The following is a 26,509-nucleotide window of genomic DNA, read 5'->3' as shown; positions in this document are numbered from 1 at the left end:
AACAAACGCCTATTTATTAATAAATTAGTATATCGAAGGCAATTTTTTTTCTCCTGGTCAGAATTTTTGAAGCACATAATAAAAGCACCAGAATTTCAAATAGTTTTCAGACTTTCTTCAAAGAAAATAATTTTTTACATTTTTTTGGGATTTTCACTTTGCTTAAAGTCTGAAAGAATTCCTGTAACAGGTTACTCAAGGTGAAATATGGCGGGGGCCACCAACCGAACAAATGGTAACGTATTAAAAGTGTAAAACAAGAAAGAAAATTCTTAATTCCTGGCAATAAGACTGTTAGTCGCTATAGAAACCGCAGTTCCCTGGCAATACAGTGTACAATCTACCGCCAGGCTGCGGAGAATAAAACATATTAAATGCTTAAATTGATCAAAGTCTTATTTTTAAAGCAGCTTTTTCAATATTTTTCTTCTTTACGAGAATGTCTTCCAGAGATCAGAGTTTCGTTTCCAGTCGCTTAACTACAATTAGCCAATGAATGTTGAGAACGGATATACTAGTTTCCGATTGGCTTAGACCTTCTTGCGCCCCATTCTTATCTTCGAAGTGCAATTTGTCCTTTATGATGCAACAAATGGTCAACTAGTGTCCTGGGGCAAAACACTGAACCATTTTTGCAAACGGCATATGTTCATAACCATCACCTCGATGTTCCAAATGCAGACTCAGAAATAGAGTCGAAAAGAAGAAGCGGGGGGGGGGTTAATGGTGCATATTCACCGTCCTGAGAAAGAAATATTATTGATGCTCGATTCTGAAACATGAACAAAAAAAATTTACAAAAAATAATAAAAATAAGACCTTTCCAAGAAAAACTAAACAAATATCTATATCCGTAACATATTAAACAAAAGAAAAAAAGGCATAGAACTTGTTAAAGGTCCCTTTGACAGCAACAGAAGCAACTGAGAATTCCAGAATTATTTCACAGCCATCTAGCTCTCCAAGGGGTTAAGCAGAAGCATGTTCGTACACAAGGATAATGGCACTCAATGGGTTAACTGTAATTAGAATCAATGCCCAGTTTGATTGCCTTTGGATTGAAGGCAAAGTTCTTCCATCTTGCTGCACAAGTGTCTGATGATGCGGTATGCACCCCCCATCATCATTTTCATTCTTACGGCACTCAAAGGGTTAGAAATATCCCCTGAATTATAAGGTGACAAGCATCGGCCCCCGGGCTTTTCTACTTTAAAATGTTTAGGAAGATACAGGTAGACTCTGCGCTGAAGAATCATTTAGATTTAAGATGAACTTAATGGAATGTTGGTTGTGCAAGAAAAGGAAAAAAAAAAAAAAAAAAAAAAAAAAGATATTACAACCCATCTAAAATGACTGGCTGAAAGCAGGTTTATTTGCAGTAGGTTCCGCACTTGTTAATGAACACTTATGGGTTAATAGAAAAAAAGCGAAAACTTTTAAAATTACATACTTATGTAACAAGGCAGATGGTCGGAGTCATTTCTTCTCGGATACTGTGTGTGTGTAATTATATATATATATATATATATATATTAGTGTGTGTATATAGTTAGAACAATACTATGCAAACCCAAAATTGACATATGTATGCTGGGGTAAGACCTGGTGACGTATGAAGATATGATGTCATCGCCTGATGCTCACCATAGCGGACAGGGTCCCGGAGTCTCAGGTCAGCCCCTGGTCAGACCTAAGCTTCGTTCAGCCAGATACAGCACTATGTACACTACCGTTCAAACGTCTGGGGTCACAATTTCCTTTTCTTTGAAAGAGAAACATATTTCGTCCATTAAAATAACATGACACGATGAGAACTCCAGCGCAGACGGGGTTAATGCTCTAAATGACTATTGTAGCTGGAAACAACTGATTTTTTATGGAATCTCTTCATAAACGTACAGAGGCCATTTATCACTCCCATCACTCCTGTGTTCCAATGGCCCTTTATCACTCCCATCACTCCTGTGTTCTAATGGCCCTTTATCACTCCCATCACTCCTGTGTTCTAATGGCACGTCGTGTTCGCTGATCCAAGTTTACGCTTGAAAGACTAATTGATTGTACGAAGCGAATAACCGTGATGTTGTCAAAAACGAAACAATTATTTAAAACCAATCATCTTTTAAATGTATCAACCACGACAAGAATGCGTTTAGAACCTGTTTTAATGATGCCGTATTTTTTTTTTTGGGTGATGCTGAATTTTTGTCTAAGGCCATCTAACATACAAAAACCGACCCTGATTTTGTAAACCCTTTGAGTGCCAAACTCGCTCAAGATAATAGTCTTTCCATAGCTGTAAAGCAAAGAGTCGCAGCGTTTAATGGAACGTGTAACCGCCGAGTGTCCTGACAAAGGTCGCCGTGTCCAAATGACAAGAAAACGAAGGAGGGGGGGGGGGGGTTGCATGACGTGATTTCTCTGTAACAGAGGATTGGCGGGGAGCAGTCGGGATCCTGCTTGCGGAGTCGTAGACAGGTAAGCAGTCCTGTATATTTATTACGTTACAGCAGGTCGGGGAGATGGCTGTAGACGGAATCAATGAGTTTTTGGCTGGCCTCCTGGCTCTTGACTCCGGCGATCTCGAACAGCCGGTCCAGCTTGTCTTCTGCCTGCGGGATCTTCTCGATGACGTGAAGCTCCTCGGGACTCAAGATATGGAGCATGTCATCAAAGATGGGCTGCAGGTCACACGGGTCCAGGCGAACTTGACGCAGCACCGTGTCTTTCTTTTCTACACAAAGCATATAAAGAAAGGAAAAAAAAAAAATCAGTTTCCATGACGTTAAGATGAAAAATGTGATGTCAACAAACACATCTCGGACTCACTGCAAGCTTAGTTTATCAGGGCTGACCTTCCATATACAAAATGTGGGTTCCTCACCCATGTCCTTCAACTACAACCCATGCCAGGCTGTCCCTTAAAAGAAACATTTCGATAACTTGGGGTGACCGCTGATAACGGCGATGGGGGGGGGGGGGCAGAGAAAGTCGTTTATAAGCAGACGTAAGGCGGCGCCAACATATAGAATATAAACCTGTATAGATAATCAGAATAAAATAAAGAGGAGTCTATTTTACCGCCCAGCGGTCACATCCCATTAAGATTTATATCTTTATATCCAATTGTCCGTGTCGATCGCAATGTTTTGTCTGCTGACCCAGAACGAGGTTTCAGACATTGCTTGACGTGAATAAAATAAATCCACGATTTATAGGCGACAGCCAATAGAAACATATTAAGGAAGCTTTGACAGTTTCTATGGCAACAACCTGTCATAAGTGATCAGAAAAACAAATATAGACATTAAATGACCAAGAGAAAATGGCATCTTTCGTTGAAGTTGATATCTATTGGGCCAACATAAAAAAAAAAAAAAACTAAAAACTTTTAGGACCTTCAGGTGGAAAACAAAAAGAAAATCTAAATTTGATTAATCTTGACAGATTGAGGAAGGACAGCAGCTTTTACGGAAACCATTGTACCTTTGGTTATGAAGGAGCCCGTCCGGCTGAGAGCCGAGGATCCACTCGATGTAGAATCACAACGCAACAGGGGTTCCGACTCATCAGCGAAGAAGCTCTTGCTCTTGTCCATGGGAGATGGTTCCACAGTTAGGGTCGTGGTTTCTGGAGATTTAGGGTCTTGGGCTGGAATCGGCTGGATAACATTCACAGGAAGAGTCAGCTTCTCGTTTTCAATCTATCAAAGAACAAAACAAACAAAAGACATGAACACAATACACTAGAAGAACAACCCAAAAACAACCAAGAAACATTGCAGGATCATCTATGGTGCCTCCAAAAACCAAGAGAAGGACTAAGAGAAAAGGAGAACAATCAGGGCTACGGATTACAGTAGGATGAGGAGATGGAGCTGGGGGATAGAAGAGATGAGAATGAGAAGGACGTCTGATGGAGAAAAGAGAAAAGGTAAAGGCATTGATGGAAAAGGGATGGGGAGAACGAGAAGAGAGCGAGAGGAGGACGAGGGAGGTACAGGGAGCTGGGGAAGATTGAGATCGGAAGCAGTTAAAGTATTGTTTGAATAGTTTAGCGAGACCCCCTTTTTTGTGCACACGGGGATAATCATTTTTGACATTTAGAACGGTTTGGGACACCGGTGAGACCTGAGAGATTACTGGCGGGGAATACTCTGCAGGGTACGGGGAGGTTTCGAGGACGGATCCGTTTAACGTATACGGAGCGTTCGTAAAAACAGACAAAAAATGAGGACTGATCCTTAGCAGCCGGTTGCTAAGCAGTCTCTGATCCTGCCGGCGGCATTGAAAAGCTCAGGTAGAGAGCTGCAGCGCCCATTCCGTCTCAAACACCGGGATCTGCTGGAGCAGATGATCCAATTGCACGCAAAGCAGAGACTTAGTCCTCCCCCCCCCCGTATCAGCCTTGCATTACAGAGACGACGGAGTGCTTCCCGACAGCTGCGATTACTCGTTACATCTGCATAAAAAGTGAAATGTCAGCCATCCTGTGACATTTGATTTAAACGCCCTTGACTAATAGATTAAAGCTACAAATAAGAGGGGAAATCAGGCGATGCGTTAAACCCGGCCCTGCCGAAACCCCCACCGACGGCTTGTGATTCCCGGCTTGTCCTGAGAACGGGGTGACTGCTATTAGGGGACGTCCCCTGGGGTGTCTGCCTCCAACGGGGCCATCATCAGGAATTATGGGGCCCAATACAACCTTAAGGACAGAGGCCCCTGTGCTTCCCTCCTGCTCCTCACCCCACTCTCCAGCTCCTCAACCCACCCCACCCTCCCGCTCCTCGCCCCACCATCACAATGGAGCCACTAGGTCCTAAAGCTTGCAATGGGGCCCCCATTAGTCCCCAATTCCTAGAAAGGGGTCATCGGGCTCCAAAGTCTGCCAGGTCCCAGTCCCAAGTAGAAGGCCGTGAGGGCCAATGAGGGGCCCGTGACAGATCAGGGAGGCTCCTAACGTAAAGATACAAACAAAATGCATACAGCAAAAGTCAGCAGCAATTCAGCAAATTGCCACAAGCCAGCAGTGGGACTGCGCCGTCTCCGTGTCTCCATTTATTTTTCCCCGATGAAATAATACCCACAGTATATATAATACCCACATTAGATTTATGTCCCTGTTACCACCTGACCGTTTTATTCTAATCCCCCAAACAAGCAATAAAGCGATGAGAGCAGGTAATGCATGCGCGGCAGAGACCGGGCCCCGCCGGCTCCTGCGCAGACACTTTGCTGCATGGGTGGAGAGGACATCGCAGTGCGTGCGCCGCCAATGCAGAGAGGGCCCGGAGGAACGGCGCGCATACTAATGCAACACGGCAAGCGCATGCAAGACACGCAGGAGAGCCGCCGGCCCCGCTCCACACGCCTCATATCGTTAACCCCTTCAGTGCGTACAACACAGCCGAAAAGGCTATAAATTAAACATTCCCCGAGCTATACACTACACCGTGAGCATGCATTTATTACGCTCAATAATAATTTTAGTGGCCTCTGCTAGCGGGGTGATAAGAGACTGGGCTTTATTCACTAAGGGGAGAGAGTTTTGCTTTAACCCCTTCACCTCACCACCCGTTACGAAGAGACAACTACGGCAGGTTTCTCCAGCAAGAAGTGACATGGGCGAGGAGAAATCTCCCCGATTTAACTATACATTATACAGGGCCGGCCAATACAGGTTAAAAATAAATCACTGAAATGTGTCTTTCGGCCATTTTTCAGACTGGATAACGGGAAAAGGTTTCTTCCCGCATGGAATCTCTCATTCCTTTGCAATCTTATTTAATAAATACCATTCTGTATGTCCTTTGATGAGGGACGGATGACCAGGAGACAGGCAAGCGGTCTCGGCGTCCCCGCTTTCGTGTGACAGAGCCGCTAACACGAGAATTAAAACAAGATTAAGACGTTTCATTAAACCCTCAGATAGATGCGACTGGGAGCAGAACGTGTAATTACATCAAGCACCGAACGATCACATTATAGAAAGCAAGTCATGTGACCGGCGACTCGTTTAATCCCCGAGCCCTTCATCCCGCAAAACACATGAAGTAAATATCCGGCCTCATTCGGTCTTCCGGGGCCTCAGACACGGCTCAATGACACACGATCCGCTACGTTGATTGGTTGGATATTAATTAGAAAATAATGAAGAAAAACCCAAACGTATAAAAACCATAAACGTGCGGCTGCATTTATGTCATTCGAGCGCCGGGGCCACCTAGTAATCCCCGTCTGGCGCTGATCGAACCGAACTTAGTTCATAAGAGAATAGCACAATTAACGCGACACATTAAACAACGTCTTCTCCATCACCATGAAAACTGCTATATTCACAGCACTAAAAGTGTGAACGTGTCGCACCCCCCCGCCCCCCTCCGACAGGACACATTATCTGAATGATTGAAGGACCGCGGCGCTCGAAGGAGATTATAAAGAGTCATGAAGCACGGAGGATGCCTTTACAGCCGCCATTAAATCGGGCGTTTAATACAAATGCGTGCGTAAAGCCATAGAACGCCGTGATACCACAGTATCAGAGAAGGAAAGAGGGACTGTCCTTACTAAACAGGGACACTTGGGTCCAAGGCGCCCACATGAGAGCTACAATGGAGGCCTGCGCTGCGACAGACCAGACCTTCACTGCCAAGGATAGCGAAGCAGCTATGCCTGAAAACCGAGACTGCCCTGTGAAAGCCAGGATACTTGGGAGGTATGTCACCGCGGAGGAAACCAAAAAGGGACTTAAGGTTCCCATGTAACCCTACAAAGCGAAGAGCCGCCCACAGAGACAGAATAAAATGGAGCCTTTCTTCATAAAGCCGGATTAAAAATAAATCACATTCTACAAATTAAAAGCAGACAGAAATGTATTTTTAGTAAATGGATTTAATCTTTCAACGTTAGGAAAAACACGCGCTGCCCGCCCGCCCCACGTGAAACATTCGCCGAGTCCCTCCGCGCCCTCACACCGCCGGAAGACGTTTCCTTGATTTCATTATATGGGGACGATTCCCTATAAACACACGCACACTGCACGTGCGATCCATACGTCACGAAGAAGAGGACGTCGGAAGATCCTCGCCCCATTTTTATTTAGACGTCCCGTATATTAATCAGGACAGCGTTGGACACGTTCCAGGAGACAGGTCGCCTCGGGTCCTAAAACAGAAGATGGCACCAAAACTTAGGTGGAAGCTTTGATCTCTTTGAACGTATTCCTTCAACGTCACGCCAAGCCCTCATCCTCTCCATGGATGTTCCCAGCCCTTGAACAGAATGACCAACAAATTAATGGAATGAAGAACAATTGAATGGGTTACTGTACAGCCTGGGGTATGGAAGAGACACCGGGACCTTCCTGGCCAACATGGACCTTGTGGTCATCCTAGGTAAGTGGAAGTCAATATGGAGTCTGTGAGTCAAGTGCTCCTAGTCACGCTACAGACCAGACCAACAATCTACCCATCTTATGTTCCCACTCCATCATCATACATGACCTTTGCTGCAATGACCTGGAATGATCGCCATTTGCCCTCAAACGGCATCATGGAGCAAGGCCCGGGTACGGCAGGGCTGCCAGGCCTCGTAAGCTTGACTTCCGCGTAACGGACCACAACAGTAAACGGCTGGGATTAACAGCTACGATATTAAATATCCCGTCCCGCACTCAGTGTCTGGAAGAACCGAGACGGCACAGAGAACAGATACACGGCGGGGCACACGGTGGTCTTCGGGCAGACGCTATGACCTGTGTGGATGGTGTAGGGGGGGGCTTTACAGTCCCCATAGAGCCTGATCCCTGGAAGAGGAATTATATCACCATTTTTATATTCTAAATACCCTTCTGGCCCTATATAAATAAAATATATTACTATTAGATAATAATAATTAAAGAAAGATGTCCTCCTTAGATCTTCGTCGTGTTCCCCATCCCCTGCATGCAAAGAGGTAAAGATCCCCAAATTATATCTATTAGTTTAACTTGGCAAAGAAGGACCCCGTGATGTGTATAACGGATAAACCTCAGCAGCCAAAATAGAGCGCATGCAAATATGTTCCCCGAATTCGTAAGGACTAGAGAGCAGCATGAGATATCTGCTAATTTTAGATGCTGGAATACAAACGGTGCTTTGCATTCGTCTGGGTCACAGGAGGATCCGTTAACATCCGGTTACCAGCCGTATCGGCATAACGCGGGCTGTGTCTTCTAACAAACAATGAAAGAATTTTAAGATAATAAAAGGGGTAATGTACGGCGTCTCCGTAACGTATTAACAGAAAAAAAAAAAAACACAAAAAAAAAACACAAAAAAAACAAACTCAAGGTCCCCGCTGACCAATCAGCATGGAATGTGGACGCAATAATATTATTGCCAAGAACCGATGTTTATACTGCTGACTTCACCGGGATGTCGAGAACCCAAAACATCCACACCTAAGCCGGCCGTGTCAAAAAGGTAAACACGGAGAAAAATAATGAGACGTTCTAGTAAGCGAGGAATCATCCCAATATTTAAATTACCCCATGTGTGCCAGGAGGGGGGGGCGGAATACTGCTTAGCATTTTTATAATTATATATAATATATATAATGAAAAATGGGGGTTCTATAAGCAAAAAAAAAAAAAGGTTTTTACATAAAAAACAAAACACACAAACAAAACAAAAAACGTTTGTCCATTATAGCTCTACATCGGATCATGAGATCCCTTAAATTTTCATATTTTTTATGTTGCCCACAAGTAACATAAGGGGACATATAACCATCATCTACAGAATTACACATTGAGTTTGTCGCACTGTAAGGATTGGTTGTGGTCCCCATCTTCTAATCCTGGTAGCCCCCTACCATACAGAGCTCCATTATTCACAGGGACACCAGGAAACCCCATGCCCACCCCAGCGCCAGCCAGTACCCCGTGTATATCTTCTAGGGCACACCACAAATGCCACAGAACCCATTGGAGAAAACGGCTTCTTCAAACACATCGATAACATTTTGTGAACGTTCCCAAAGAAAACAAACAATTACTACAGAAAAATAAGACAAGGTTAGCGATTTTGACCTTCTGGGAAGAATGGATCAATAAACCGGCCAGTCCCTCGTTTCTTATGACAAATCTAAGTTCTCACGTTGAACGTGAAGGCTTTTTTAAAAAAAAAAAAAAAACATGATATAGCTGGATGTACGCAAAATATCACTTGGCTTGTTACCCTCACCCCACATCTCAAATGGAAAAGCAGCCATCGCATTGATGACCTACTACTGTATCTAGAAAGACTATCTCGGTGTTCTTCATACGGGAAAGTGATATTCTAGAACCACAAGATAAGCTGGTAGGGATATCAACTAACTCAACCATCCACCCGTGCTGGGGCACCTGGTGATACAAAGGAAGAGGACAGGTGTCAATGGCAAAACTGTCCCAACAAAACCAGGAATGGTGACAGCTATGGAAAGGCTACCTCTTCGGAGGCTTTTTTACCAGGAAAATCCATGGTGGGGTTTTTACTTATTGTCTGCCTTGGACTCAAAGTAGTCCAGTCACAGCTCTTCATAAAATGTTTATTAAAAAAGGATGTGAGTGTAAATACTTATGAAATACGGGAATATTATGACATATTAGGCTACTTCTAGAGTAAGTGATGCGGCTGGGAATATCCTTTAAAATGTCACGCTTTGTAAACATTCCGTCTCCCGTCTGCGGTTCCGAGAGCTGCGGAAAAAGCTTATCTTCAGTTTCACATGAATTCCGGTGGCTCGCTGGGGCAAGCAGGTGTTCCCAGGCCGAGTTCTCCTAACGAGCTGCCCACACTTTGTTCCAGACGCTCTCGTAATCATCGCTTCAAGAAGTCAGACAGCCGGGCACATCCAAAACAGATACGGACCTAGGAGAAGCCGGGGGACTCCAAGGGTCCGTCCACGCTGGGGTTACGGTTACAAGCCCGACCGTAACCGACTCCAGACGTAAGGGCGCATTCAAAAAAATATCTGAAACTGGTTTCCCTAAACAAACAAGTTTATTTTTTCCTGTAGAAAGCGAGGGGGGGGGGGGTGCTCACATAGATTCCAAAATGACAAATTTAATCAAACTCTACTGAAGTTCTACTGTGCAAATCCAAGAGTTCTAAGGTTCTACTTTTTATTCAATGCATATTTAGTAGAATAAAAGCACCGGCTCTCTGAATATCCGGTAACAAGGGTTATTTCTTTGACGTATCATTATTTTATAGCCGGCTGTATTGTTTCTGGATCATTATCTTATAACACCTGCCCCTTTCCCTCACTCCCTTGCCGGGTCATGAGGCTCCTCTTGGACCTTTGCCTGGAGTCTCCCTGCCCAGGTTCTGCTTACTCCTCACTCATTAAAGGCTTATTGGGGCTAGTCCTGACCCTGAACGCTGCCACATGCCCCAGAATAGGGGGAGCTCCGTTTACCCTATCCTAGCCGTCATTGTTATAGCGCATTTGGCATCCCTGTCCCTGTGTTCTTGGTGCTACTATTCCTCTATTGAGTCTCCAGTTTCTGACCATGGCCTTCCTGACACCATTGGTGTCCTCTACCTGTGTGTTTCTCAACACCTGGCTACCTGATCCTGGCTAGCCCGACTCCGTGGTGCACCCTACACTACTGGCTCCCCGACCATGGCTTAGACCTGGACATCAGCCTGTCAGCAGTGTCCATACCCATTCTTACACACGTCAGCCCCAGCATATGGATTCCATCTCACCAATGTACCTATGCATTACACAGGGCTAGCTGAACCCTTCTTCCGGGAGATGCTCACCGGGGAGGACTCCTTCTAAAGGCATAGTGAAGTCGGGCAGTTAAAACTCCAGCTCACCTGCACGCTCCCGCTTAGTAAATAAACTCCTCGAAGTGGATGATTTATTAGTTCTAATCTATCACGTGGAACACATTACTGTAATCCGATAGAATAAAGATTTGTAACCAGAGATACCCAAAACCGGAGGAAAAAAGAGAAAAGCATGTATGAGAAAAGGGGCGCTGCTGGAATTATTACAGGACACTCCTTTACAATGAAGGTCTTCTCCTCCTGGAGGGACTCATCATTTGCCCTCTCTCCCCATCCTCCAGCTCCTTGGCTTGCGCGAGATGTGCGTTCTTCGGCTGGATGTCCGAGGACATAGACGTGTCCCTTTACCAGAACGCGCCGCTCCGACCCGCTTTAGCGGAAGCAGCTGGAACGCGGGGCAGGGCTGTCCGGGGCTCTTATTCTCCGGAGGATGGATTACATTGTAACCGGAACGAGCAGGGCAAATACGCCATATTAATTATTCAGAGGAGAGCGAGGAGCCTCCATCAGCACATGCCGCAGAGGAGACCAGAAGAAGACAAACTGGTGGCTTTGCCAACGTCGTTGCATGGACCCCCTCCTGTATTAGCGCTGTATTCCACATCCTAACACCGGACCCCGAAAGGCTGAGAGGTACGGGGTCTAAAAACCACAATGTGCTGCCATCACGTATCACGACACGCATGTAGAACGTAGCAGATACCGGAGCCTCAGACTAATGGAGGCAACGAGCTGTCACGGCGTATAAATCAAACACAGCATGAAAGAGACTCTGTGGCAAAGGCAGTAATGCCCCATGTTACCCCGGGCAAATTTATTCAATTGTGGCTACAGATATCAAAAGCACCGCAACCTTCAATGGTATTTCTACAGAACATGTATATATATACACACACACTAATATATGTATGTTATGTAGATTGTGTATATGAATGTATGTATGTATGTATGGGGTGTGTGTGTGTGTGTGTGTGTGTGTGTACACACACACAGAGAACATACATACATTCATATACACTATCTACATAACATATACCGTATATATACACACACACACACTATATACATATATACATATATATATACATACACACATACAATCTACAGAATATATACACACACACACACACAGAACATACATACATTCATATACACTATCTACATAACATATACCGTATATATACACACATAGTGTGTATATATATATATACACACACACACACACACACACACACACACACACTATCTACAGACACATACATACATACATACTCTACAGAATATACACACACACAGAACTTATATACATATATAAACTATCTACAGAACATCCATACACATATATATTATATACATATATACACACACACACACACTTATATATACATATACACTACAGAATATATATATATATACACACACTATCTACAGTATAGAGCATGGGCCCCTAGGCTTAGTCAGCTATACCACGGATTTGAGGTCTGAACACACATTATCGGGGCTTTTAGGGCCGTAGAACCCTGTAATACCCTCCTTCCCAGCAAACATTCCAATCCCCTAGAAAAGAGGGGCATCAGGGGAGGAAAAAATCTTTTCTTCACAAAGAAACATTTGACAGCAGGTAAGACCTATTCTGCCCATTTAGTCTGTATGTTTTACCTGGCGTAAAAGCCTTATACCGATCCCACGAATGCTTAAATTCCCTCACTGTATTAGCATCTACCACTTCTGCTGGGAGGCCGTTCCTCTTATGTACCATCATCTTAGTAACGATGAGATTTGATATACCAGTCACATACATATATCCAGAATTATATTAAATCGTGGGTTAACGCTTCAAAACCCTGGCAACCCATTTGTTTAATGCAAACACTACAGACATGTGAACACAAAGGCTTACGCTTCAGCTAAACAATAAAGCAGCGGTGGTTCCTACAAGCATTATGTATGGATCAATTCTAGGAGGAGTTATTGCCATGGCGACAAAGCAGGATCTTTCTCTGCTGGGATCAGTTACACTGTAACGAAACACGATGAGCCGTTATCTCCTACCGAGAAGTTAGCAGTCCGGAGCGGCCGGGTTCGGAGGAGGACGTGCGTTGGATAAACGGCATTGAGCCGCGTTCTAGGAAGATACGAGTAAAGTTTCTAGGAAAGCTAAACAGATCCAGGGTCAAACCGGCCGCAGCAGCCAGCGCATGCACATTCATCATGACCAATAAACGGATCCCATCAGCCCCTCGGGGTACCGGGGCCTCTGCTACGTCGTGTCACTCTCCATCCTCCATAGCATTTGTTAGAACAAGAGGCCACAATGTAAAACTGGAGGATCAGAGTGGAATGTAAGGAAGGGTAGTAGATAGGTAGAACAGCCTCCCAGCAGAAGTGGTGGTAAATGTGCATGGGAAAGACATATGGCACCAAAATCACAAGATCAACGAAGTCCGAGTCCTTACAGCAGCAATAAAAGGGCAACTAGATGGGGCTGATCCACCGGCGCACTTTGTTTGCCCTGGGTAAATAGAATTCATTAACAGATTTGATCCATACATTTGCTTTTTCCACATCCTGACAAGTGCTCTATAAATACAGAATTCTAGTTTGCTTTTTTTGCGATATATAAGAGGTCCTGCAGTCTGCGTTGAGGAACACAAAATACATTTTCAATCTGTTATCACCTTGAATTCTAATTATATGCCGACTACGGTACGTGGAATCCATAAGGGACCAACTGAACTTTTCCGTTCAGACACAAAAAGAACGCACAAAAAACATAATGTTACCAAACATAAAAAAACAACATTTCTGGCCTTGCTGTAAAAGAAAATAAAAAATATAAAAAAATAAAATAGATTGTTACATTTTATACATCAGAATAATTATTTTAAGTATGGTATTCATTGTATTATTAAACATACAGACTGCATGATACGCCGTTCAAACATCTAAAGATAAAAATAATCTCGGTGCATTTATTCGATCATTAAAGAAAAAAATCCACAATAAGTACAGAAGGACACTCTCAGTACTAGAACAGGACAGAGTGTCCGTCCGCCGTAAAACATCGTGTCCTAAAACCTCTGAGATTATTATATATATTTTTTGTTTTATTACGAGTAAGGTCATATATGTACCCCGGGGCTGGTTTTAGGATTCGCAGGAGCCACACGCGTGACCACAGGTAAAGCTGTGTTTTGTTGATTTTTTTTTTGTTTTTTTTTAAACAAAAGGTGAATTAAAAATAAAATTAATAATAATAAAATACAAAAAATCACTGGAGCCTAATGCTACTTTATGGGCGACGCTCCCTTGTGTCACAGTAGACTCATTATTTTCCCGATGGCAAAGGAGGTCATGAATGCAGGAAGGGGTTAATCTAATAGAGCATCGTCAGCACAGAAGGGGCAGCATTGATGAAGATATTTTGTATATAATGAATATAAAGCCTGCGAGTGTAAAACGTTCCGAGGTCAAGTATTTGAGAAATCAAGGTAGCTCTGGCGGAGTGAGACAAATGCCTCTAGATCGTAAGCTCTTGTGATCAGGACCCTCTCTCCCTAACGGATCGGTTCGCTTAGTCTGTTGGTTCTAGTTCTGTCTGACCCTTTGAATGTAGGGACTGTAAGAATCGCTGCGGGAATTGTTGGTGCTAGAAATAAGAGATAGCTTTGAGGTTCTGCAGAGTCCGGATAATAAATAAAATGTTTAAATACCTGCACCGTGTCCTCCATGAGGCCTCGGATCTTCTCCACCACGTCATTGCGCCGGTGCTGGCGCAGAGCGCTGATGAGTTTCGCGAGCGTGGCTTCCGGGCCGCGGACGGTCCAGTGCTGCAGAGCCGCGTAGGCCCGCTCGTGGTCCGCGGCGTAGCCGTTGGAGAACGCCGCCACTTCATGGTCGTTCGCGTTGCACAGGAACTGGTAAATATCTTGCCACTGGCTCCCGACCTGGGCCGCCACGAGCTTCAGGATGTCAATGCCTGGGGAGGAACAAAAATAAATAAATTATGAAGGATTATTCCTTAAAAAATTATATACGATATAAATTTTGCTAGATCGAGTGCCAATACATTAGTCTAGCAGTTTCTTTAGGAGTGAAAATAGGTTCAGGAGTAATAAATCATAAGGGTTAGGGCAAGTGACACATGGGGGCGGGGCTAGCACTTTAGTGGGTGGGGAGTGGGCGTGACCAAACACTGCTGAAGAAAGCAGTGAAAGAAGAAAAGTGACCAGGAGGTCCGGAAAGGCAGGGTTTGACCTGAAGACACCGGGGCAAAGCTGGAAAGCGATACTGAGTGGGGCCTTCAAGTGGCTTCCTTAAGCTTTTGCTTTCTTCTCCCAACTCAAAATTTGAGTTTATTTCGTTAATTGGGTCTTGGTGGAGCTCTCCCAGCACATGGTTATTCAGTTGGAAATTCAGGGCCACTTAAGTACAAGGAGGACCCAGCATCTCAATACAGAAGAAGGCTGGTACGGTCCGTATGTCTGTCTATTGACCATACAACACAGACCGCAGCTCTACATAGGAAATTGGGAAAACATTTAAATTAAAAGAAAAATACACACACACACACACACACACACACACACACACAAACAGCACACCGAGAGATGGTTCTTTATGCAAGATTAACCATTCCACGATAGAACGCGGTGAAGCCGAGCACACCGAGGACATTACGTTTACTGTTCTATTTATGGTTTCTACCAGGTCACCGTCTCTGGAAGCAGTTGTCAGGGCTCGCTCCCTCATTGAAGCTTCTCATTATAAAAATACACACAAAAAAAGGCCTTTCCACACAGAACGAGATCAAAGTGGGCTGTAAATGTTTTATAGTCTCCGGAAGGATTTCTTTAACAAGCTGTGCAGACGAGAACCTTCATATAACGCACAGCTGGATAATCTCGGGCACAGAGGAACCTGCCTGGACCTTTCTGCTGGGCGTAGGTGTGTAAGCCAGAAGGTAGCACGATGGCAGACAAATTAACTGGAAAACCTGAGAATTACCTGCTGTGAAGCACGTAGACGGTCTTATAATACATGTTCTGCCGAGAGCCTACACTTTAATGGATGGTACCTACGTGTGTGTGACATCTTATACAGAAAGACCCAAGGACAAATCCCCCCCCAAAGACCCCAGACACACGCCCTCGGCCTTGGATGTCCCATAGAAAGCCCATCGGAACCTTCGGTTGATGACTGTTCTGAAGGATCAGCGAGGGGGGGGGGGATTTAAACATTCAGGCATACGGCCCCCGAATCTAAGGCGAGACCAACGACTGATTAAGATAAAGGGGATTAAGAAGATAAAGGGGGCCTCACAGAGACGGATAAAATTCTCGTAAATAAGCACTTTTAAGCGCAAACGCGTTGTAGACACCACATCGTACATGAAATGGTCTTCATCAAACCGATTGTGGCCGTCTCTGCCACGGCTGCCGTGATAACGTTAAAAAGATGTATACATACGGGCGTTTTCTTATCGCTCGGCCCCTTTGTGCCATTTTTTACTCTTGTAGAGCATTTTAGAAAACGCATAGGGCTTTAGATACACAAAGCAGACAGAAGATTTGTTCCTGGACTCCTACCGACTGACGCATTCACACTTAAACCATACCTGATCTGCAACAACACTGCACATTCATGAAATAAACTTTTTAAGGGGAAATTGCCAGATATTTACATGAAATGTTACTTTTTTATTTTACGTCTCCCTCTCTCCAATTCTGTAAGTATGTACAGTAGACCGCTGCCGATTTAAGCTTAATCAGCGGTTCGTCAGATGTTTTTTTTTTTTGTTTCTTTCTGCGACTTTTGACGCGGCCCACATCCTTGGTCTGGTAGCCACTGGCACAAGCAAAGAGACTCAGACCTTCACACAAGGAAGCCCGTCATACAAATAAATAGACATCAAATCAATACAGCGCATGATTAATAATCTAATACAGAACAAACCGGATATACAGAGAAATAGTTATTATAACCAGTTACTTATACCCGCCTAGGCGGTCTAGGGATAGGGTGGGAGATCAACCCCCTTGGGCAATAAGGCCCTCCCTGGTGTCCCTTTGCTCAATGGCACATCTTCCCAACATCAGTGTCTGACCTCACAGATGCTCTACCGGATGAACGGGACAAAATTCCCGCAGAAACTCCCCAAAATCCTTCCCAGAAGTGCAGAAGCTGTTATAGCTGCAAAAAGGGGGGGGGGGGGCATCCACATATTAATGTCTATGTGTGTAGAATGTGATGTCATCAAAGCCCCTGTTGATGTAATGGTCAGGTGTCCAAATACTTTTGTCCACATAGTCTATGTTTGAGGATGACAAGTATACAGAAACAATGATGAATATTGTACCCCTCTATACACAAGACAATGCGAACTGCTGGATTTATATAAATATTACAACCCCCCCCCCCCCATTACACATATACCCCCACACACTAACAGCTAAATAATAGTCTCTCTAACAAGCAGATGAGATCTCCTGGCCGGCGTTGCTAATGTCAAAACGAAGGGTGCGATTGTTACTGATCGGTGCTCTGAATTAACGATGAAACGCTGCATCTACCCACTCAACAAAAAACCTGCATTTATTACATCCGAGCCGAAACCCCCAGCGTCCGCCGACAGGCGACCTACTTTGCAGACCCGGGCCTCTCATTATAAACTGGACACCAACTCAAATAAATGCACCCCCCCCCATTATATTCAGTGAATGCGAAAGCTTCGAGTCCATGATGAGTTAACGTTGACTTAAAATTATGTCATATTTATAAACACAGACTGTAGAAACTGCACCAAATGTGAGAGATAAGTAAGTAAAGCCGGGGGTTTGATGGTTTTTTTTTTTGTTTTTTTACTGGAAGTGCGTAGCTGTCCGGTGGCATAAATCGCAAGCAGCTTTTTAATCATAATAATCAGTTACATCGCAACACGGTACAGCCTGAGATGCACTATACGGGCACCGGGGAAATGCCGGATCCTATATCATGCGCCTTTAACGCCCGCACAAGATCTTCCCTTTCAGAACGCATCCGCCGCCCCGATTCACGCAGGAAAAGTAGCAGCAATTTATGGGCTACTCGACGTTTACCGACAGGGTGGTAGATAAATGGAACAGCCTCCCAGCATTTCAGACCTTAATCAGTCTTTTGTCTCGTTTTAGATTCAGGAGCCATATGCTGATCCCAGGCATGCTTAAATCCCCTCGCTGTGTTAGCCTCTACCACTTCTGCTGGGAGGCTGCTCTTTTTAGTTATATTACGATACATTGTTCTACCACTTCCTCCAAACACAGAAAGCGATGATTGCTCAAGAGCCATTCGCCGGTAGGTGGAGGTCTACCAAAAGCTCTGCCCCCCCCCCCCGATGAAGCCCTCTTGTTAACAACGACCTCCTAATCGTTCACGTAATCAGATCTGGACTGCTTTCCAGAGGCCGACCGGCACAGCAACAAAAACTCCCGGAGACAAAAAACAAAGCGGTCAAACGAGGACACGGAAGACGCTGCACGTTACGAGCCGTTACATAACATGCGGGCTGTTGGTTATTTAACGGGGTTTTGTTACATTGTAGTTTATCAAAGTTTTTGCATTTTTGCCAATGTTCTCCTTATTGGAGTTAAAAACGACTCCCCGCGAGTACCACGGAGAGCGGCCAGAGTACAGACCTGACCATCATGTGACGGCCGCCCAGACAGACAGACACCCCGGCAGACGGACAGAACACGAGTCGGAGCTTCTTCCGATGGTACCAAAAATGTATTAATAAATAAAAATAAATAAATAAAAAATCCAATTTTATAAAAATGTAAAACAAACAAACAAAAAAAACCCCGAAGTCTTCGCCGAAGGATTACCAAATACGCAGCTTGTATCCTCGCGATCCCTCAAAGTAACGAGGTAAGCGAGCGTCTCATCGGATTATCAGAGCGAGACAAATTCACAACTCGCCCGAACCGTATGTCCCTGCGCGGGCCATCGGCTCTACTGCTTTGAAAGCTGAATGATAATTGGTTTCATGTGCCGGAGCGGCAAAAAAATAAATAAAACCCCCTCTCGGGAAATAATGTTAATAAATAAATAAATAGACGACGAAGGTACACAACGCACTTTGTTAAATCCCAGATTTCACTAAAGCACAGGACGGAATTATATTCCAAAGGAGAAGAAACGTTGGAAGAAGACGCCATCATCTACAACTAGAGGGTCAGAGGCTTAAAAGTAATGTAAGGAAGTTTTACTTTACTGAGAGGGCGGTGACAAGTGGAACAGCCTCCCAGCAGAAGTGGTAGCGGGTAATACAGTGAGGGTATTAAACATGCATGGGATAGATATACGGCTCCTGAATCTAAGATGAGACCAACTACTGATTAAGGTCTTTACAGCAGGAGAAATGGGCAACTTTATAGGGAGAAGGGCCGGCAGGTTCAAGGTTTCTATATTATATTCACATAAAATGACAACAAGAGCGGCTCGGAGGACAAGATCAGGAAGAGATTTATAGATAAAGGGCGCGGAGGACGTACCGGCGGGGAACGCTCTCAGGATGTGGTTACTGGGGTATAACAAGCTGTACAGACGCACAACACCAACAGACCCAAGCAACAGAACGGGCGGCAGATCGGCCCCAGCCGGCCCCAGCCAGTCTGCCGGAAACACTCAGACTCAGTCGTTGGTCTCGTCTTAGATTCAGGAGCCGTGTGCCCATCCCATGCATGTTTAATACCCTCACTGTATTACCCTCTACCACTTCTGCTGGGAGGCTGTTCCACTGTTCAGTATAATAAAAAACTTCCTGACATTCCATCTAAGCCTCTGACCCTCTAGGTTTAACCTTTGAATCTTGAATAAAAATAATCTTAACCGGTGTCTCCATTAAAGTAGCTCTGACACAGCAGGTCCGGTTCACTAAACCCACATTAATCAAAAACATCTACATTAGAAGCCCATCTTATGTTTATACGGTCCGGCTCTCAACATGCACACGATTGTGGGGGGGATTCTGCAGACCCCCATAATTTAAAGGGACCACACAGCTGGAGTGTCCCTTTAATGGCATGTAACTGCTAGTTTTGCTACCGTTTGCCCCAAATCTCAGCTCCACAGCAGTAAAAAATAGTCAATTTTAAACCAGATCTCTCTGAAACAGTTTGTTGTGTTTTGAGATCATCGCAGGATGTCTCGGGGCAAATAAACTCGTTCGGGATCGCCGTGGCTTTTCCAAACACAGGGAAGCCCTGCTGCGCACCGACTATCGGGCTGAATGAACCTCTGCTATTAGACATCTTTTATACATGTTTTAATAATAATAATAATAATAAATTAATAAAATACAATAATATAATTTAAAAATAATAATATAAATTAATACAATAAAATTATAATTTCCCAGAGCTTTGTTGTCCATACATTCAAAGGGTCTTCCATAACTAGAATATCATTTGGCTTTGGTCCGAATACAATAGGCTAGGGGTCATGGGAGTGGTAGTCCATCCAACTAAGTGTTCATCCAACATAGATGTATTAAATAAAAATAATAAATCATTTATAAGCACATTTCCTGCAGTTTAAATATAGGTTTTATTTATCTCGAGCCATGTAAGATGCTTATACGATGATCAATGGATTTTATTTACTGAATTTCATTTAGAAAACCCATTTTCTGCTGTTTCTATGCACATTTCTGGGGCTTTCAGGGCTGCAGAACCCTGCATACCCAGCCAACTTCTTGAGAAAGGCACCAAAAGGAGGGACTGTCCCTCCTAACCAGGGACACTTGGGAGGTATGCTTGATGCACTAGTCATCTTAAAAACTCAGGTTAGAGAAAAGCGAAGCATATATCCGGAAACCGTTCCCAGGGGGTTCCCGGAGTCTTTAGAGAGTATTTTTAACCTCTAGATAGAATTGCGACACATCCAAAAAAAACAACGTGCAGCCGGCGACCGGTTTAAACTCGTCTGATCCGAGCCCGCACCCGGCCGGCAACTCAGCCGGAGCAAATAACCTCCATAAAACCCCGAGACGTGGCTTCATAAAGCCGTGGCCCCGGGAAATCTCACATCAATGCTGTTCCACGCTTTAAATTATGTCCAAGTTTTAGCCCCATGACTGCTAACGAGATGTGTGAAGGGGGGGGGGCGGCAAAATGTAGCTCAGAGATGAAAAATGTTACAAAAAAAAAAAAAAAAAAGAAAAAAAAAAGGAAAAATAAAAAAAGTATATGCTACAAAATATGATAATATATATTATATATATATAAAAAAAACTATAAAAACACACAAAAAATATAGATTATAGAATATAGATTATATGTGGCCCCCTAGACTGTGGAAATTTTAACCCTTCATCAGTCCTGACATCAAAGCAGCTTCATAAACCCCCTGAAACCCAAACATGAGCCGCACAAAAGCACAGCCGCTACACAAACGTCACCGCACGGAGACCACCTCGGATACGGGGGCTCCGTCACTAAACAGCGAACTAAACGGGCTCCCTATAGCACCAACGCTCAGAGGGCTGGTTAGAAGGGATATCATTGACCCCCCCTGGCAGGCTGCTACCATGGACCCTCACACCCTATACATGGGCACGACGGATGTGATGGCATACTGGGCCGCATATAACAGTAAATCCTATTTACAGGAGATCTTCACCCTACGGTCACCCTACCTCCTCAACACCATCAAGATACACTCCAAGGAACATCAAGAAGGCCATCACCACCTCTACAGGTACACGGCTCCGCGCCTTCAACCACAAGAGAATGACTCTCATCCGTCATCTCCTGGGCCTTGCTAATCCCGACAACCAAACGAAAATCCATCCATGGGGCAAAAAACCCTGAGACCGAGGGTAACGTCACAGAACGCCAGGACCCCAAATACACACATCAGATATCATTTTATATACATTAACCCTTTCTACATGCAAGATTCACACAGTCATAGAAAGCTCCATTTCAGACAAACGTCCCGTCCGCCAGTGAACGAACCAAATCGGAACGAGAAAAAAAAAAAAAAAAAAAAGGGTCGTCAACACCCAAAACGTCAAGGAGCTTAGGATATTTACTCCAACATCTCAGCCGGGCAGAAACAGTCTAATTACTAATTAATAATAATAAATAATAATATAACTTAAGAAAGGAATAAAAAATATCAGTCAACATCACAATAAATACAAACGGCAGCTCACCGTGGCCATTGCAGTAGTAGATCCATTTGTCCCGGTTCTGCGCCAGCGCGGTGGACTTTTTAAAGCCCGATTTCTCGACGATGGAGCTGGGGTCCTGCTTTGGTCCCTTTTTTAAGGTCCTTGAGCTTTTCCTGACACTACAGACCACAATAATCACGAGCACGAGCAGCAGGAATAGAACGATCATCCACGGAAGGTGCTCGTTGATGTCAAAGTCCTGGGAGCTCGGTCGCGGGGGTCCCCTTTTAGTGGTCTTAAGGCCAGAGTTCTTCAGCCCTTCCACGGCGTTTTTCATGATTCCCGGTTGCTGTTGTTGGACGCCGTCGGTCTGCTTCGGGCTCTTCGTAACGAGATTCCGCTGGCTTCCTGCTTCTGAATCGCTTGTGATATTCAAGTATTTTGTATCATTCTTTTCAGGTTCATTGTAAACATCAGATGGCTCTGGAATATCGGGGAGGAAAAAAAAAATAAAAAAAAAAAATATATATATATATATATATATATATATATATATATAAACATTTTTGGTGGGCCAGTTTTATTCTAAAAACACACACAAAGTACTCTGTCGGGTCGTGTTGTGAGGTCACTTGTTTACATTGGTGGGATCTGTACAGCGCCACTACTTCGGCAGAGGCACTGTCAGCGAAATAAAAAGCCGTATGAAGGTAAACTGAGAAGAGCTTTGTTCTGCAAGTCCCGGCCACCAAACAGACAGCCACCACCCCGGGTTACATTTCTTTAACGAAACATTGCAGCGTCTGGTTTTACCGTAACGTCCGAGAATGGCCCCTCCACAAGCTAAGTATATTTAAGCAATGATGGAGTATTGGGGTCCCCAACCAACAAAAGCTTCAGCATGAGTAATATTAAAAGTTCCAAATGTAGTCATTAATACATTGAAAAAAATAAAAGTTACAAAGAATTAAACAGCTTTACATTACTAAGAAAATATTTGAAAGTATTAGAGTGGTTTTAAAGGCTCTGCCCCATCTACTGTTTTTAAACGGAGCTTCCAGTAACGCTGAACCCTCTTCTTTATAATATAATTCTTTAATCAAGCAGCTTAAAAAAGGCTTCAGCGCACAAACTGAAATCATTTAAAGGGTTAAATCCAAACCAAGGTGCCAGGAGAGGTCAAGTTAATCAAGCATCGGTGAAAGCGCAGCTCTAATTACTCGCAGGGATTCTGCGGCTAGGTTCAGACGGGGTTAATGAGAACATTGTAAGCAAATCGGCACTCCGGGTGCATAGAGGACACAGCGTTACCCGGAACCAGACCCGGAACCGGGCGTTCTGGATTAACTAGAAATCCACTTTAAGTTACAATATCTAGATTTAATGAATGAATTGCTCGGATCATGCATAATTAATGCTTCATTAGTGATTTTTTACAACCCTTCATTTTAATGTAGAAATAATGAAATCAACATTCTGTGTTTTTACAAAAGGAAAAAAGGAGTCTGGGGGGGGGGCAGAATTTGGCTGCAGATCAATTTTTTTTTTTCTTTTTGAAAAATAGAGAAAAAGAAACAGAAAAAAATAAATAAAATCTGCGGCAGCGGTGTCTCTGCTCCGCATTTCCTTTAAAAGCGGGGCTCCGGGATATGACAGCTGAACACGCCGCCGTCTGAAACCATCGTTCTGTATCTCGCTATGGAGTTTGGGGTCTGCAGTAACTTAAATAAATCCCTGACGGTGTTCCCGGGGCTACCAAATATAAAAGATTTTTATAGCAAAGACATGGGTCAGATGTGAGCAGCTATATGCTTAATTACACAGTGTAATTATATATACACACACACACACACATATATATATATATATATATATATATACACATACATATACACACACACTGTATAATATAATAGATAAATAAGTTGTATAATATATATATATTATAAGCTGCATTATGTAATAGATAGATAATAAACTGTATAATATAACAGATAGATAATAAGCTGTATAATATAATAGATAGATAATAAGCTGTATAATATAATAGATAGATAATAAGCTGTATAATATAATAGATAGATAATAAGCTGTATAATATGATAGATAGATAGAACATTGTGTCCTGGTTCTGGATACTGCAGATTGTTTCCTCATCTCTGGCCACATGAAAATGCCATAATTTATATATTTGTCTGGAGAGGTGTGCGTTAAAATATGTTATAGCATAGCATGATATGGACTGCGATACATTTCACGCCACGCAAGATAAAAAGAAAAACTGCCTTTAGAGGGTCCTACAAGGAACAGAAGCCTCAACTGAGAGATTGTCCACCTGAAAACGGGGATATCCGGACACTCTACTAGACCGTCCCTTTTTTAAAGATGTGACGGAGTAAGAGGCTACGATGAATAATATAGTCAGATTTTTTTATACTGAATTTAATTTATGAACCCATTTTCTGCCGTTTCTATACACATTAATCGGGGCTTTTAGGACTGTAGAATCCTGCGATACCCTCATACCCAGCAAACATTCTGAGCTCCGAGAAAACAGGGGTATCGGGGAGGAAAGAGGGACACTTGGGAGGCATGCTGGTTACAAAAAAATCCAACTCACCATACTCGGCACGGGTTGCGTTTGCACCTGGAGAAGCTGAAGATGGGGGTCCGCAAATATTGTCACGCTTATTCGTACCGGGGCTGAGGACCACCGCACCAAGCTCTGAGCAGTTTGTGTGCGTCTTGCATCTCATGACGCTAGAAGGCACATCAGAATAAGTACCGGCGGGGCACGTCTTACACTTGACGTCTTCCGTCTCACTTCCCTTCTTCCTGACGCCCCATCCGATGGGGCACAAGGTGTGAGGAACACAAGTGTCATTGGAAAGAAACGCGCCGGGGGGGCAAGAGCACTCGCGGTCAGACAAGGCAGTACAAGGCATTTTCTCGACCATGGGCTGTTGGCATGGCGGTCTGCAGACGTGGCACCTCTCGATCCCGTTCTCGTGTCTGGTGAAGGAGCCGTCGGCGCAAGGGCTGCACTCTCTGAGCGCCGACGCCGTGCAGTGTTTGGACACGTAGGTCCCCCCGGGGCACTTGTCGCAAATTAAATCCTTGTTGGACTCGGGGTCTACGTGGTGATACTTCACAGACGGAAGGATGACGGTGGTCTTCTCGTTCAGCTGCACCGATTCGGCGCCCGTGGTGTTCAGATGAAAAAGAACAATCTAAAAAAAAAACAAACAAAAAAAAAAAACGAAAATCAGGTTTTTCACTTGAAAAAATCCCACTGGATTTGAAAAAAATCCCACCGGAACGCACTCTAATCATGGACAAGCTTGGAAGGAAGCAGAAGAACGGAGTCTACTCAGTTTGAGGTTCTCTCCCTTCTCTTCCATCTTTGCAAAGGGTGTCTGAACCAGTCGACAACAATCAGCAACTCAACAAAATGGGAGAGAAAACTTAATGGGGAGGAATAATCCCGAGGTTAAGATGCCATGACTTGTGCTTTATCACTGGTCACCCGTACTGGAAGCAGCCAAAGTATGGCTGCAAAGACCTCCCATTGGACACTTTTGAATGGGGCAACAGCTGAAATAAGGACAGAGGGCAACTCTCATTACCCCAGCCAGCTTGTCTGGCTATAGATGAAGAAGGTTGCGGTCTGCCAGCAAATAGAGGGCCACAACTGTCCAACCCCTAATACAGTAAAGAGGTTGCCAAAACTATGTATAGAGCAGTGCCCTCGAGTAGCCCACGGCTATCGCCCTCGAGGTAACACAGAAAACCACAAGAGGTCTCTGGTGAATGCGCTCATTAACTGGGAAATTATTAGCCCAATTAAGCAGTTATTCTTTAAACGCGAGTATGTTAAGCACCGACATCTCAAGAGTGGACTGTGATGGCGTATACAGCTCACCCGGCGGCCATATTTCTTTGTTTTAGGTCCATGGCGGCTAAATGTTGTTGTTGAGATAACGGGAGGGGGATGTAAAAGTTACTAATTCACTATATCTTTTCTCCTATACATTTCATGGCCAATTAGAACAATGTATAGGTGAAGCCGTCTGTGCCAGAACCTACATCACCTAATTTAGAATATCTAAACTGGAATATTTTCCTTCTCCCCATCCTTACAAAGGCTGCCTGAACCAATCAGCAACGTAAAGACAAGGAAGAAATAATTTCATGGGGAGGAATAAACACACTGATCTTAAGAACAGAAAGTTACATAGACCCATTCGGCACCCGTCTGTTTTTCCTGCAGTAAAGGCTCAGACCTTAATCAGTCGTTGATCTCGTCTTAGATTCAGGAGCCGTATGCCTATCCCATGCATATTTATATTCCCTCACTGTATTACCCCCTACCACTTCTGCTGGGAGGCTGTTCTACATACCTATCGCATTCTCAGTACAGTAATATAATTAAAGGCAGCTGCTTCTATTGTATACACATGGCTGGGTTTATAAATATATGTTACGCGGTATATATAAATGGGTTTTTGTTTAGTATATAAAATATAGGA

The 26,509-nt window shown here is 44.0% G+C and overlaps 1 protein-coding gene across 1 annotated transcript in view; it reads right to left on the bottom strand.

Moving 5' to 3' along the window:
* Positions 1-2,504: 2,504 nt before the first annotated feature.
* Positions 2,505-26,509, bottom strand: part of TNFRSF21 (TNF receptor superfamily member 21) — a 33,376-nt gene continuing 9,371 nt past the window's right edge. Inside the window, exons 4-8 of the mRNA XM_089499203.1 lie at positions 24,499-25,210; positions 22,023-22,463; positions 14,539-14,804; positions 3,487-3,703; positions 2,505-2,734 (exon numbers count right to left, since the gene is read on the bottom strand). Of these exons, the coding sequence (XP_089355329.1) occupies positions 2,505-2,734; positions 3,487-3,703; positions 14,539-14,804; positions 22,023-22,463; positions 24,499-25,210 (1,866 nt within the window). The remainder of the gene's footprint in view (positions 2,735-3,486; positions 3,704-14,538; positions 14,805-22,022; positions 22,464-24,498; positions 25,211-26,509) is intronic.

The sequence above is a fragment of the Sceloporus occidentalis genome, unplaced genomic scaffold, assembly GCF_023333645.1.
Source record: "Sceloporus occidentalis isolate IW3139 unplaced genomic scaffold, rSceOcc1.0.p SCAF_131, whole genome shotgun sequence".
In the NCBI taxonomy this organism is placed as follows: Eukaryota; Metazoa; Chordata; class Lepidosauria; order Squamata; family Phrynosomatidae; genus Sceloporus; species Sceloporus occidentalis.
Note: the sequence above shows the minus strand (reverse complement) of the source record. Positions and strands in the feature narration are given on the sequence as shown.